The sequence below is a fragment of the Geotrypetes seraphini genome, chromosome 1 (genome assembly GCF_902459505.1).
Source record: "Geotrypetes seraphini chromosome 1, aGeoSer1.1, whole genome shotgun sequence".
In the NCBI taxonomy this organism is placed as follows: Eukaryota; Metazoa; Chordata; class Amphibia; order Gymnophiona; family Dermophiidae; genus Geotrypetes; species Geotrypetes seraphini.
This window is the reverse complement of record NC_047084.1, coordinates 273,850,160-273,862,604: the sequence shown is the minus strand read 5'-3', so window position 1 is coordinate 273,862,604 and position 12,445 is coordinate 273,850,160. Positions and strand designations below refer to the sequence as shown.

Here is a 12,445-nt window from a genome sequence, read left to right as displayed (position 1 = left end):
AAACCCCATGTTACAGAGCCCGGGGGAGGAGAGGATGAATGGGAGAACAGCCTGGAGCAGAGGGAGGTGCCTTATGCTAGAGAACAGCCTAAGAGGCAAGCCACAAGCACAGGTAATTCCCAGCTGCGGGGTCTGATTAAGGCTCAGCAGAAAACCCAGCAAAAGCAACAGACTGCCCTTCCCCCCTCTCAGGTCAGGACGTGGTCATCTAAATGCTTTAGAAGCCGAGTTAAGGAAGACTAAGTTAGTCTACCCTGAAGCAGCCCAGAGAGGAGGTCCTCAGGACTGGCCTCCTGAGTCACAGGAAAGCCAGGACATTGAGATGGTGGATGCAGCCCTTGTTCCTGTGGCTAGCCAGCCAGCCAGCCCAGAGGCCATGGAGTGTCTGGACTCTGCCATGGAACCAGAAGTATCACACATGGATGAAAGCTAAGTGTAATTACTTAACCTTTTTTCTCTATGTTTGGATTTTGATATTTTGGTTTTGGAATGTCTGCAAGCACAGACCGGGAGGACAAGTGAGCAGTGCTGTGCCCACTACTGCAAGAGTGCCTGATTTCTGGGACATTAAAGTGAACTATAATTTGTTTGGCAATTTTTTCTTTTTGCCTTTTTGCTGCTTGTTGGGACTGAATTGATTATTATCTAAAGGGGTAGTAGTTGGGGAGAATCCACACAAGATCCTTGGGATTGTGGGGCCATTTGTGGCAAGATTATTTGAAGGTGGATTCGGCTACTCCCCTCCCCCACCAACTGCTTGTTGAATTGGCGGGGACCGGCCTGTTGCAAGCCAGGCCCAAGCAACTCGGTATACTAGTGACTGAGCAACATTGTAAAAAGGCTTTGATAAAACTGAAGGATTATAGTAGCCTTATTTCTGCCCTGCTTGGACTGTAGAGTTATTAGGGCTGAGCTACTATGGACTATTGGTGTACTTACCTGTTTGTACCTGCAAAGAAGGTGTGGGCTTTTGTTTTACAGCCCGGATGTTTTGTTCATGTTTTCTTTTTGCTGGAGTTAACAGACTAACCCCTGCTTAGGGGTTATACACTCAATAAAGTGAGACTCAAGTTAATAAGAAACTTTATTGATCCTGACAATTTGGTTTTTTTTTCTGACTAAAAACCAGCAGGACTTCCAGCATCTTCTGGAGGCACGTCGAGTTCGGTCCATTCTGCGCGTTGACCGGGGGCCATCGTTAAAGCTGGCACCGGCAACGCCACAATGTCCAAATGAGCACACACGTTTGGAGCACATTTGGAGCGTTGAGCAGATTATTCTGCTCAAATTCTGATGGGAAAAGGAAAGGAGGTGTGAAAAATCAGATGGCCTCTTCTGAGATTCAAGGTCCTATGGACAAACATCTAATTCCAGTGACTCCATCTATAACAGCTGGATCTCCATCTCCTTTAGACTTTTCTTTATCAACGGGGGGGGGGGGGGGGGGGGGGGGCTACACCTTCCCCGCAACCAATTGGATATAGACTCTTTGTAAAACAAAAAAGAAACTAAATATCATACATCTATCATACAAAATATTTACTACATTCTTCAATACAAAAAAAAGATAAGATAAAATAAAGCATAAAAAATAAAATAAAAAGGTATCGGCACAGAATGCTCTGGATCAGGCAGTGGGAAAGCCTGATCAGAAGGGGTGGTCCATAAACCATCAGGAGCTTTGAGCCATTCAGCTGGCCTTGAAGGCACTAGAAAAGGTTTTCAAGGGAAAGGCTGTAAGAGCGTTCTCTGATAAAGCCACGGCAGTGGCGTATATGAACAGACAGGGAGACACCTGAAGTGCACCCTTGTACCTGGAGGCTGAGATACTCTTCCGGTGGGCAGAGGACCACCTTCAGGCTCTTTCCGCAGCCCATGTGGCCAGAGTTGAGAATGTATAGGTAGATTTTCTCAGTCGGCAGTTCCTGGATCTGGGGGGATGGTCTCTATCCCAAAGGGCATTCAATCTCATTGTACGTCACTGGGGAAGACCAGTGATGGATTTGATGGCTTCTGCCAAAACACTTGAAAGTGAAGCACTTCTTCATTTGAAAAGAAGAAGCAGGAAGCTAGGGATTGGATGTGTTGGTCCAGCCCTGGCTGCCCGACAGTCTCATGTATATATTCCCACCTTGGCCCATGATGGACCGGGCCATCCGCAGGATAGCAATTCATCCAGGACTCGTGATCCTAGACTGGCCTCGCCGGCCATGGTATGTGGACATGGTACATTTTCAGTGAAGCTGCCTATTCATCATGAGCTTCTCAATCAGGGGCCAGTCTCCATGGAGAATCTACAGCACTTTCTGCATGGCTTTTGAGCTCGTAGCCCTAATCCGCAAAGGATATTCTGATGTGGTTATTGCCACTCTATTCAGGGCTAAGAAACCTTCTACTTTGACAGCCTATGGTAAAGCTTGGGAAGGCTTTTCAACAGAGGTGTGAAAGGGACTGGGTGGAGCCATTTCAAGCTTCCATTCCGGTCATTATTGCTTTTCTTCAGGCTGGGCTGGAAAACGGCCTTGCAGTGGCTTCCCTCAAGGTGCAAGTGGACAGGCGTTCATGCTTTTTTGGCGCAAAACCGCGAGTCTTCACTGACGGCTCATCCCGACGTGACCAGATTCCTGAGAGGAGCACTCCAGTTGAGGCCTCTGCTGAGGCATCCTTTTTCGATGTGGAATTTTAAACATTGTCATAAAGGGACTAGCTAAAGTCCCATAGGAGCCTCTCAAAGATGCTTCCCTTTTGAATCTCACAGTAAAGACTGTGTTTCTGGTGGCAATTGTTTCGGCAAGGCGTATCTCGGAATTACAAGTTCTGTCTTGTAGTGAGCTCTTCCTTAGAATCACAGAAGTGGGTGCCACTCTCCAGGCTGTTCCCTACTTTCTTCCAAAGGTTGTGTCAAATTTCCACATTACCCGTCACAGCTTGTTTCTGACATTGCATTCATTACCATAGATTTCATATATTTCAGGAACAGCGCATATGTAAACTTTGCAGGGGAATTGTTTAATCCTATGCTCTACAACATATGGTATCATATTTTTATGTGTTTGCGCACTATGAGGTGGCATGATTTCCTCTATTGCACATTCACCTTCTTGTAGCAGAGTTTGATGTTCATTGACACATTCTTTTCTCTTTCTGTACCTCACTGAGACAGTGACTTATTGTCGGTGATGTAATCCTGTGTATGGCTGTGTGGCAGTATTTTCAGTCTGTGCCTTTTTACATAAGACTTTTTTCTTCAAACACCCTGGTTTAGGAGCAATGTTCATATAAACCGTGACAATATTAAGAGCTTTGCTAATGCCATCATATTTGCAGAGAGCTTTTCTTTTTTTTGGTTTGTTTTAATATGTTTGTCTTCTAAAATTCAAACAAGAGATTGACCCTTGATACTCCACAGAAATGAAAGTCTTTTTTTTAAATATATGTATATATATATCTTTATTAATTTTCCAGTCTGAACACAGTGCATAAAGGAATACGTACAAGTAATTTAAAAAAACAGCACTTACATCCATCAGTAAATACATGAGAAAACATTTTATTCCTCCATCCATCCTAATTCCAATTTATTCAATAAAACCATACAATAGTACATACATGTAATTAATAAACAAATCCTAATATAATATCCCTCTCCCTCCCACCTACCCCCTACCCTGGATGTACAAATCAAACCGGTAATAGGGGAATAAACCATTTAATTAAAATTAATAAAATTAGTCAATGGACCCCACATCAGTTTAAACAACTTATTATTACCCATTTGTTCAGAATTCGTTTTCTCGTATTTATAACTCAAGCATAATGAATTCCACCAGAAAGTGATATTTAATCTGTCAAAATTCTTCCAATTTTTAGTGACCATTTGCATGGCTACCCCAGTCATTATACCAAGTAATCAGCTTTTATGTCTATCTATTGGAGGTGTAGGAGATAACAATGTCCTACAGATTGCCACTTCATACGACAGCAGAACCGCAGTCTCCCGAATCAAATTAATAGAGATCTCCAGAAGTTGAGTATCAAAGGACAATAGAACAGCAAATGATCCAGTGTCCCTATTTCAAGATGACCGTGCCAGCATCTATTAGACTTAGAATTATCTAACTTTAGCAAATGAACAGGGGTCCAGAAAGTTCTGTGTAACAAAAAAAAAAAATAGGTTTGTCTCATAGATGCTGATGCTGTACATCTCATCCTCCAAGTCCAAATCCGTGGCCATTGAGTAGCAGAAATTTGTTGCTTTATCTCAATGCTCCAAATGTCTCTTAGACTAGTTTAGGTTTTTTATTCAGATATTAATTTATACCACTTGGCTGCCTGATGCCCCAGCAAATCTGTCTGGAAGCATTATTTAAATTGCGCCAATCAGGGAACCCCTTCTGAATGGCCTGCTTCAACTGCAACCACTTATATACTTGAGACTTTGCAATGCCGAATGAAAGGAACTTGCTTCTCTGGTCAGAGAAATGAAAGTCAAACAAAAACGCTGTGGAGATGATGTTCAAGATGCAGGCTTTATTAAAAGTGCAGTCCAATAATTCACATAAGAAATGCCTAGGACCCAAATCATTGGGGACTGTCTTCCTCAGGGATCCCTAAAGGTCCTGATACAAAGGGCTTTTGAGGATTTCTCAACTGCGCAATGTCTCATCCAGAGTCGTTTTTAGCCTTTGATCCACAAATCTTTGTATCAGGACCTTTAGGGACCCCTGAGGAAGACAGTTTTATCGAAACACGGACCGTGTTGGGTCCAAAGTCCCCAATGATTTGGGTCCTAGGCATTTCTCATGTGGAATATTGGACTGTACTTTTAATAAAGCCTGCATCTTGAGCATCATCTTCTCCACAGAATTTCTCTTCTAAAATTGTAATAAGCTTTGGATTTCAGCTATTTACTACGTTTTTAATGTGGTTTTCTTTTAAAATCGCAACAAGATAATTTATTCATTATTTGCCTGTTTTTTCCATTCTGTTTTCAGTTTTTAATAGCATTCGATGCTACAAGAGTGCCATCTATTGGGTATGTTTTGTTCTGCACATCTTAATACACCTTATCTGCTAGCATATGCATTCACATGTTTTATTTGCTAGTTCATACATTCACACTACATGTGAATCATACATATTTTGGTATGATACATCTTTTCATAAATATATGTATACCATTTCTTCTACTACATATCTCATTCATTTTCATTTATACAAATAATGAAAGACTTGAATTATCATCATCTTGTTTATTCACATGATACATATCTTCTATAATCCGCCGTGCTGTGTCCCTTCGTGCCGAATTCCATTTTGGAACACGGAGACAGGGAACAGTCGGCGATGTCCCCTCCCGCCCTCACTCACTAACGCTGCCGACGGTGCTGCTCCTCTTCAAAGCAGCCTGCTAAGGATCGCGGCCGGCTGTAGGGAACCTTGCAGGCTGCTCTGCACCTCGGTAGCACGTTCCCTTTTGACGTACACGATCGTGTCAGAGGGAACGTGCTACTGAGGTGCAGAGCGGCCTGCGAGGTTCACTACAGCTGACTGTGATCCTCAGCAGGCTTCTCTGAAGAGGAGCATCAGCAGGTCAAAGCCACCAGGAAGCCAGCTGCAGGGGGAACAGGGAAGAGGGACAAGGGGAGCAGGTAAAGAGTGCTGCTGGACAGGGGGGAGCAGGGAAGAGGTGCTGCTGGACAGGGGGAGCAGGGAAGAGGGACAGGGATAGCAGGTAAAGAGTGCTGCTGGACAGGGGGAGCAGAGAAGAGGTGATGCTGGACAGGGGGAGCAGGTAAAGAGTGCTGCTGGACATGGAGCAGGGAAGAGGTGCTGCTGGACATGGGGGAGCAGGGAAGAGGGACAGGGGGAGCAGGGAAGAGGAGCTGCTGGACAGGGGGGAGGTAAAACAAAGGGAGAAGTGCTGCTGCTGGACAAGGGGAGCAGGGAAGGGGTGCTGCTGGACATGGGGGAGGTAAAAGAAAGGGAGAAGGGCTACTGCTGGACAGGGGGAGCCGGCAAGGGGAGGTGGTGGACAGCCGAGGAAAGAGAGAGAGGGAAAGAAAGACAGACACACACATCTATTCTAGCACCTGTTAATGTAACGGGTTTAAAAACTAGTACAGACACATTTGAATATGCATAAGTTTATCAGTGATTCTTGTACTTGTTATCAGTCATGGTTCCACTGGGAACGAGTGATCACAATGTAATCAACTTTAAACTTGACATCGGGAAAGGGAAACATGCCAAAACCTTAACCACCACCTTGAACTTTAAAAAGGGTAAATACGATCGCATGAGAGCCATGGTAGAAAAACGACTCGAGAAGAAGGTGGACAAACTTGAAACGGTAGATCAGGCATGGTCCCTACTGAAAAATACTATCACAGAAGCACAAGATCTCTACATTCCGAGGATTTCCAAAGATCGGAGATCAAAGAGCAAAAGAGAACCGGCATGGCTTACCAAACAGGTGAAGGAAGCCATAAAAGAAAAGAAGGACTCTTTCAAAAAATGGAAATACATAAAGACAACCGAAGCCTGGAACAAACATAAAGATGATCAGAAGAAATGTCACAAGGCAGTGAGGGATGCAAAACAGGAATATGAGGAAAAAATAGCCCAGGAGGCCAAAAACTTCAAGCCCTTCTTTAGATACGTGAAAGGGAAAAAACCTGCAAAAGAGGCAGTGGGACCCTTGGACGACCAGGGAAGAAAAGGGTACATCAAGGAAGATAAACAAATCGCTGACAAACTAAATTCCTTCTTTGCGTCCGTCTTTACGAAGGAGGACACCTCAACAATACCTGAAGCGGAGAAAGTGTTTGCAGGAGAAATAGAAGACAGCCTCACCACAGTTGAAGTGGACTTAGACCAGATATACTATCAGATCGACAAACTTAAAAGTGACAAATCCCCTGGACCGGATGGAATTCACCCGAGAGTCTTAAAGGAATTGAAGGTTGAAATCGGAGAGTTATTGCAAAAACTTGCAAACCTGACAATCAGAACTGGACAGATACCGGACGACTGGAGGATAGCGAACGTCACCCCAATTTTCAAAAAAGGATTGAGAGGGGAACCGGGCAACTATGGACCTGTGAGTCTTACGTCTGTCCCCGGCAAGATGGTTGAAGCACTGATCAAGGATAGCATGGTCCGGCACTTGGACGCACACAAATTGATGAAACCCAGTCAACATGGATTCAGGAAAGGGAAATCATGTTTGACGAATTTACTCCAATTTTTTGAGACTGTGAACGAGCAAATTGATAGTGGGAAGCCGGTGGACATAATATACTTGGACTTCCAAAAAGCGTTCGACAAAGTACCACACGAAAGACTTCTCAGGAAACTACAAAGCCATGGCATAGAGGGGGATATACAAAGATGGATAGGCAAATGGCTGGAAAACCGAAAGCAGATAGTGGGCATAAATGGGAAGTTCTCCGACTGGGAGAAAGTGACTAGTGGTGTACCCCAGGGCTCGGTACTTGGGCCGATCCTTTTTAATATTTATATCAATGACCTGGAGGAAGGAACATCCAGTGAGATCATCAAGTTTGCAGACGATACAAAACTATGCCGGGCGATCAGATCGCAGGATGATAGAGAGAAACTCCAGAGCGACTTGTGTCAGTTAGAAACATGGGCGGAGAAATGGCAGATGAAGTTCAATGTGGAGAAATGCAAGGTAATGCATCTAGGCAATAAGAATAAGGAATACGAGTATACAATGTCAGGTGCAACTCTGGGGAAGAGTGAAAAAGAAAAGGACCTGGGTGTACTGATAGATAGGTCCCTGAAGCCGTCGGCACAATGCGCGGCAGCGGCAAAGAAGGCAAATAGAATGTTGGGCATGATAAAGAAAGGAATCTCGAGTAGATCGGAGAAAGTTATAATGCCGCTTTATAGGGCAATGGTCAGACCACACTTGGAATACTGCGTCCAACATTGGTCTCCCTACCTAAAGAAGGATATAAAACTGCTGGAGAGGGTGCAGAGACGAGCAACAAAACTGGTGAAGGGTATGGAGAAACTGGAATACGAGGACAGACTTATAACACTAGGATTGTTCTCCCTTGAGAAAAGGAGACTGCGTGGGGATATGATCGAGACCTTCAAAATACTGAAAGGAATCGACAAAATAGAGCAGAGAAGATTATTTACATTGTCCAATTTGACACGGACTAGAGGACATGTAATGAAGCTAAGGGGGGACAGGTTCAGGACTAATGTCATGAAATTCTGCTTCACTCAGAGAGTGGTTGACACCTGGAATGCCCTCCCAGATGAGATTATTGCGGAATCGACCGTCCTAGGCTTCAAGAGCAAACTAGATGCATATCTCCTTAAGAGAGGCATATAAGGATACGGTGGACTATAAATTACGCCAGGTGTACACCTGGCAGGGCCTCCGCGTGTGCGGTTCGCCGGACTTGATGGACCGAAGGTCTGATCCGGAGATGGCAGTTCTTATGTTTTCTATTTATACATTTGAATATGCATAAATTTATCAGTGGTTCTTGTACTTGTTATCAGTTTTGGGTTTTCTATTTATACATTTGTATATGTATTTTTTGTTTTTGAATTTGTTACATGTTTTATGATTTTATTCTGATACAAATATTTATTATGTTAGTTCTTTAGATGGCAATTGTAACCCACTCCTGAGGCAGCCTTTTAAGCCGAAACACAAACCGTGTCAGGTCTACTACATAGATTGGTTTTAATGTTTTAATTCCCCATACAGAATACAAGTTGTTTTACCTGTTGGAATAAATCTTGTTTGTTTTATCTGTGGTTGATGTGTACAGTTCCTTCCCCACATTTTCTCTTTACTGTTAGATATCCACATCAACCAGGAGGTTTGTCTTCCTTCCTTTCAATCTACAGGCTCAGACAAGCAGGATAGAATTGTGAAAAAAACCGAGTGTGTGGAAAGGAATGGAAAACAAAGATGAAAATCTTATAATGCCCTTGTATTGTTCTATGGTATGGCCACACCTCAAATACTGTGTGCAATTCTGGTTGCCGTATCTCAAAAAAGATATAGTGGAATTAGAAAAGGTATAGAGAAGGGCAACAAAAATGATAAAAGGGATGGGATGACTTCCCTACAAGGAAAGGCTAAAGCAGCTAGGGCTCTTCAGCTTGGAGAAAAAATGGTTTAGGAGTGATATGATACATGTTTATAAAATACTGAGTGGAGTGGAAAAGGTAGATGTGAATCACTTGCTTACTCTTTCCAAAAATACTAGGACTAGGGGGCATGCGATGAAGCTACTAAGTAGTAGATTTAAAGAAACCAGAGAAAATATTTATTCACACAACTTGTAATTAAACTCTAGAAATTGTTGCTAGAGAATGTGCTGAAATCAGTTAGCCTGGTGGGGGTTTAAAAAAGGTTTGGATACATTTCTAAAAGAGAAGTCCATAGGCCATTATTGAGATGGCTTGGGGAAACTCACTGCTTATTTTTAGCATAAAATCTGTTTATTACTTGGGATCCAGCTAGGTACTTGGGACCTGGGTTGGCCACTGTTGGAAAAAGGATACTGGGCTTGATGGACCTTTGGTCTGTCCTAGTATGGCAATTCTTATGTTCTTATGTTTGCTTCAGTACTTGGAAAAGAACAATGACTTTCTCCTTTCGAGCCATCTGTTCGTGCTACTAGCTAATCCAGGCAGGGCAGGCCGGCATCCAAGGCATCTATAACCAGATGCATTTGCACGGCCATCTCTTTGACATACATTGCTTGTGGGAAACAGCTGCTGGTTTCTCTCAAGGTGCATTCCACCGGGAGTGTTGTCTCTTCTTGAGCAATTCCTCCTGCAGAGATTGATAGAGCAGCAACTTCGTCTATTCTGCATACTTTTTTCCCCAGATTTTACCTAGTGGATGTGGCGGCTCGAAAGGACACTGTTTTTGAGTCCTCAGTCTTGTGGGCAGGCTTTTCTGTCCCACCCTAGACGTCAGCCATTGCTTTGGTACATCTCCCTACGTACGGACTCCTGAGTAGATGTAACAGAATGAAAGATAGGTTTTTACCTGGATAATCTTCTTTCTGCCTCAAATATTTCTAGATTCCAGACCTGGAGTTCTCCTGTCAGCCAGATGTCTATGTGCAAAGAACTCCTGTATATGTATGTGTATTCCACAGCTGCTGGCTCCTTTGAGGTTAGTGCCCGTTGCACACAGCAGATTGGTTCTCTATAGTTGATTTGAATTCCTATAAATTGTTGTTCTAATTCTTGTTTGTAAGTTGCAGAGTAGAGAATGACACGGTGATTGTTATCCACGGCCAGCCGTACTTGTTTTCCGGTACAGTGCACAGTGGCTCTTGCATGCTGCATGTGGCTGACCCGGAACCTGGTTAGCAGCGTGCAACATCCAAGAGCCACTGCGCGCTGCCCCAGCAAACAAGTATGGCTAGCGCTAAAGATAAGGAGCAGCCAAGCTGGAAGGAAGACAGTGTCTGACGGTCAAGGAAACTGCCTGGGATCCCTGCCTGACCAGAAAGGCTTCCTCTGATGTCAGCTCTGACATTGGAGGGAAGCCCTCCAGTCAGCTGCAGTGGAGGAGGGCCTGGTGCGAGGGTGGGGGAGTGCCAGACTCTCGGGTGATAGGGAAGGAGGGTGCCTTTTGGACTCATGGGTGGCTGCAAGTGTGAGGGGAGCTGCCAGTGCTAATCCAACTTTGGCGGAGGTGGACATGCCCAGCTTGACGACCTTAAACGAGTAAGGTAGAGAAGGAAGAACATGGGACAAAAGAAGAAAACAGGGGGCAGAGGGCGGAGGAGCATGTTGGGTCATGGGAGGGGCATGAATTTGGAACAAAGGTTGGAAGGCAAGGAGGGGGGGGGGACACAAACTTGGGACACAGAAGGAAGAGAGGAAGCATGAACTTGAGACACAAGGGAGGGAATAGAAAAGGAGAATTGTTGGGGATGAGTGTGTGAGAAGGAAAGATGGTGCACATGGGGAAAGGAAAATTGTTGGGCATAGAGCTAGAAAGAGAGGAATGAGGTATATATGGGGAAAAGAAGGATGAGAGGGTGAATTTTGGATGTGGTGGTGGAGAGAGACCAAAGGGATGCAAGGGGGAGGAATGTTGGACATAGTGATGGAGGGAGAGGTGTGGCATGGTGCTGGAAAGGGGTGATAGAAGGAGAAATGTTGGAGCTGGTGGGCAATAGTGAAAAATGCTGCACATGATCCTGGGGATGAGAGAGGGAAAAATGTTGGATATGGCAGTAGAGGGAGTGGGAGAGATGCACCATTGATCTCTCGATCTCTCTCTCTCTCTTCCTACTTCCTGTACATAGGGGGAGGGGATCTTAGAATGGTGAGATGATGAAGGCAGGGAGATGGGCCCAGGGAAAATACTATAAAGGGACGTATAGGAGACATAGAGAAGGGAGATGCTGAACATGGGGAACAATACATACATAAAGATAAAAGATGGATGTGAGCATGGAGAAAGAAGAACTTGAAGGAACATCTAGTTCTATTTTTGTTGCCAACTCTAAAAGCTAATACTTTGACCCCCCTCGGGGCCATCGCAAAAGTGGTAGATGTACTGTCTGCAGACATTGTTTAGAGATCTCAGAATTTTTTTTTTTCCTAAGACTAGGAAAGTTTTTACCTTTAGACCTAGTTCAGATTGCAATACTGCTCAGGTGATCTATGTGATTTTATGTCCTGCAACCTTTTGTATATAGGAAAAACAAAATGGTTATTCAAGACCTGCCTGATTGAACATCGTAGTTGCATAAATCAAGAGATATAGACAGCACCCTTAGTGGAACATTGGGTTAAGGAAGGGCACACCATAGAGGGCATTAAGTTTTTTGTACTTAAAGTTATTAACAGTAGTAGCAGAGGAGGTGATTTGAATAATATACTTTGTAAGGAGAAACAAAAATTTATTTTTCAATTTGATACGGTAATCCCTCTTGAACTTCATTTAGAACTTGATTTTCATCTGTTTCTTTAAGGTTTTCCCCTTTTTTTCTTTTCCTCCTTTTTCCCTTTGTTCATAAATGTTTGTTCAACATTTTCTATTAGGTTTTGTTTTATTTTCCTGTTGGTCTGTTTTTTTCATCAACAAGCTTTATGTGCACTGTTCTACTTGTTCTTCGTGTGGACCCAGTAGTCCCACCTTCCTGACAATCAGTTCTTACACATTATATGTCATCAGTTCTTAACTAAGTTTAATTTATAACTTATATATTTGTTTTGGTTATTTTTAGCATATTTTCTTCTATTTCAGAAGTGCTTCTTCCTTTTTTTGGGGTGGTTTTACTTATTTTTCTGTTTTATGGGTGTGGTTTCCCCCGGGTATTTAAATGCTTTCAGCAATGGCAGCTTCCTTTTTGAAAATGCTTCCATAGCTTTTCAGTGATTTTGGTTACTCTGGCATGTTAGTTGGACCGAGGTA

General features: G+C 43.5%; 1 protein-coding gene across 22 annotated transcripts in view; it reads left to right on the top strand.

The window, feature by feature from the left end:
* The window catches only part of ST3GAL5 (ST3 beta-galactoside alpha-2,3-sialyltransferase 5), a 212,928-nt gene that overhangs the window by 120,202 nt on the left and 80,281 nt on the right, over nucleotides 1-12,445 (top strand). For 16 of the 22 annotated variants that reach the window (XM_033951751.1, XM_033951733.1, XM_033951663.1 and 13 more), the window contains 2 exons: nucleotides 4,995-5,035; nucleotides 10,090-10,183. The exons of 5 other annotated variants lie outside the window; for them this stretch is intronic. In XM_033951751.1, the coding sequence (XP_033807642.1) occupies nucleotides 4,995-5,035; nucleotides 10,090-10,183 (135 nt within the window). The remainder of the gene's footprint in view (nucleotides 1-4,994; nucleotides 5,036-10,089; nucleotides 10,184-12,445) is intronic. One more of the 22 variants, XM_033951800.1, reaches the window with a different exon arrangement.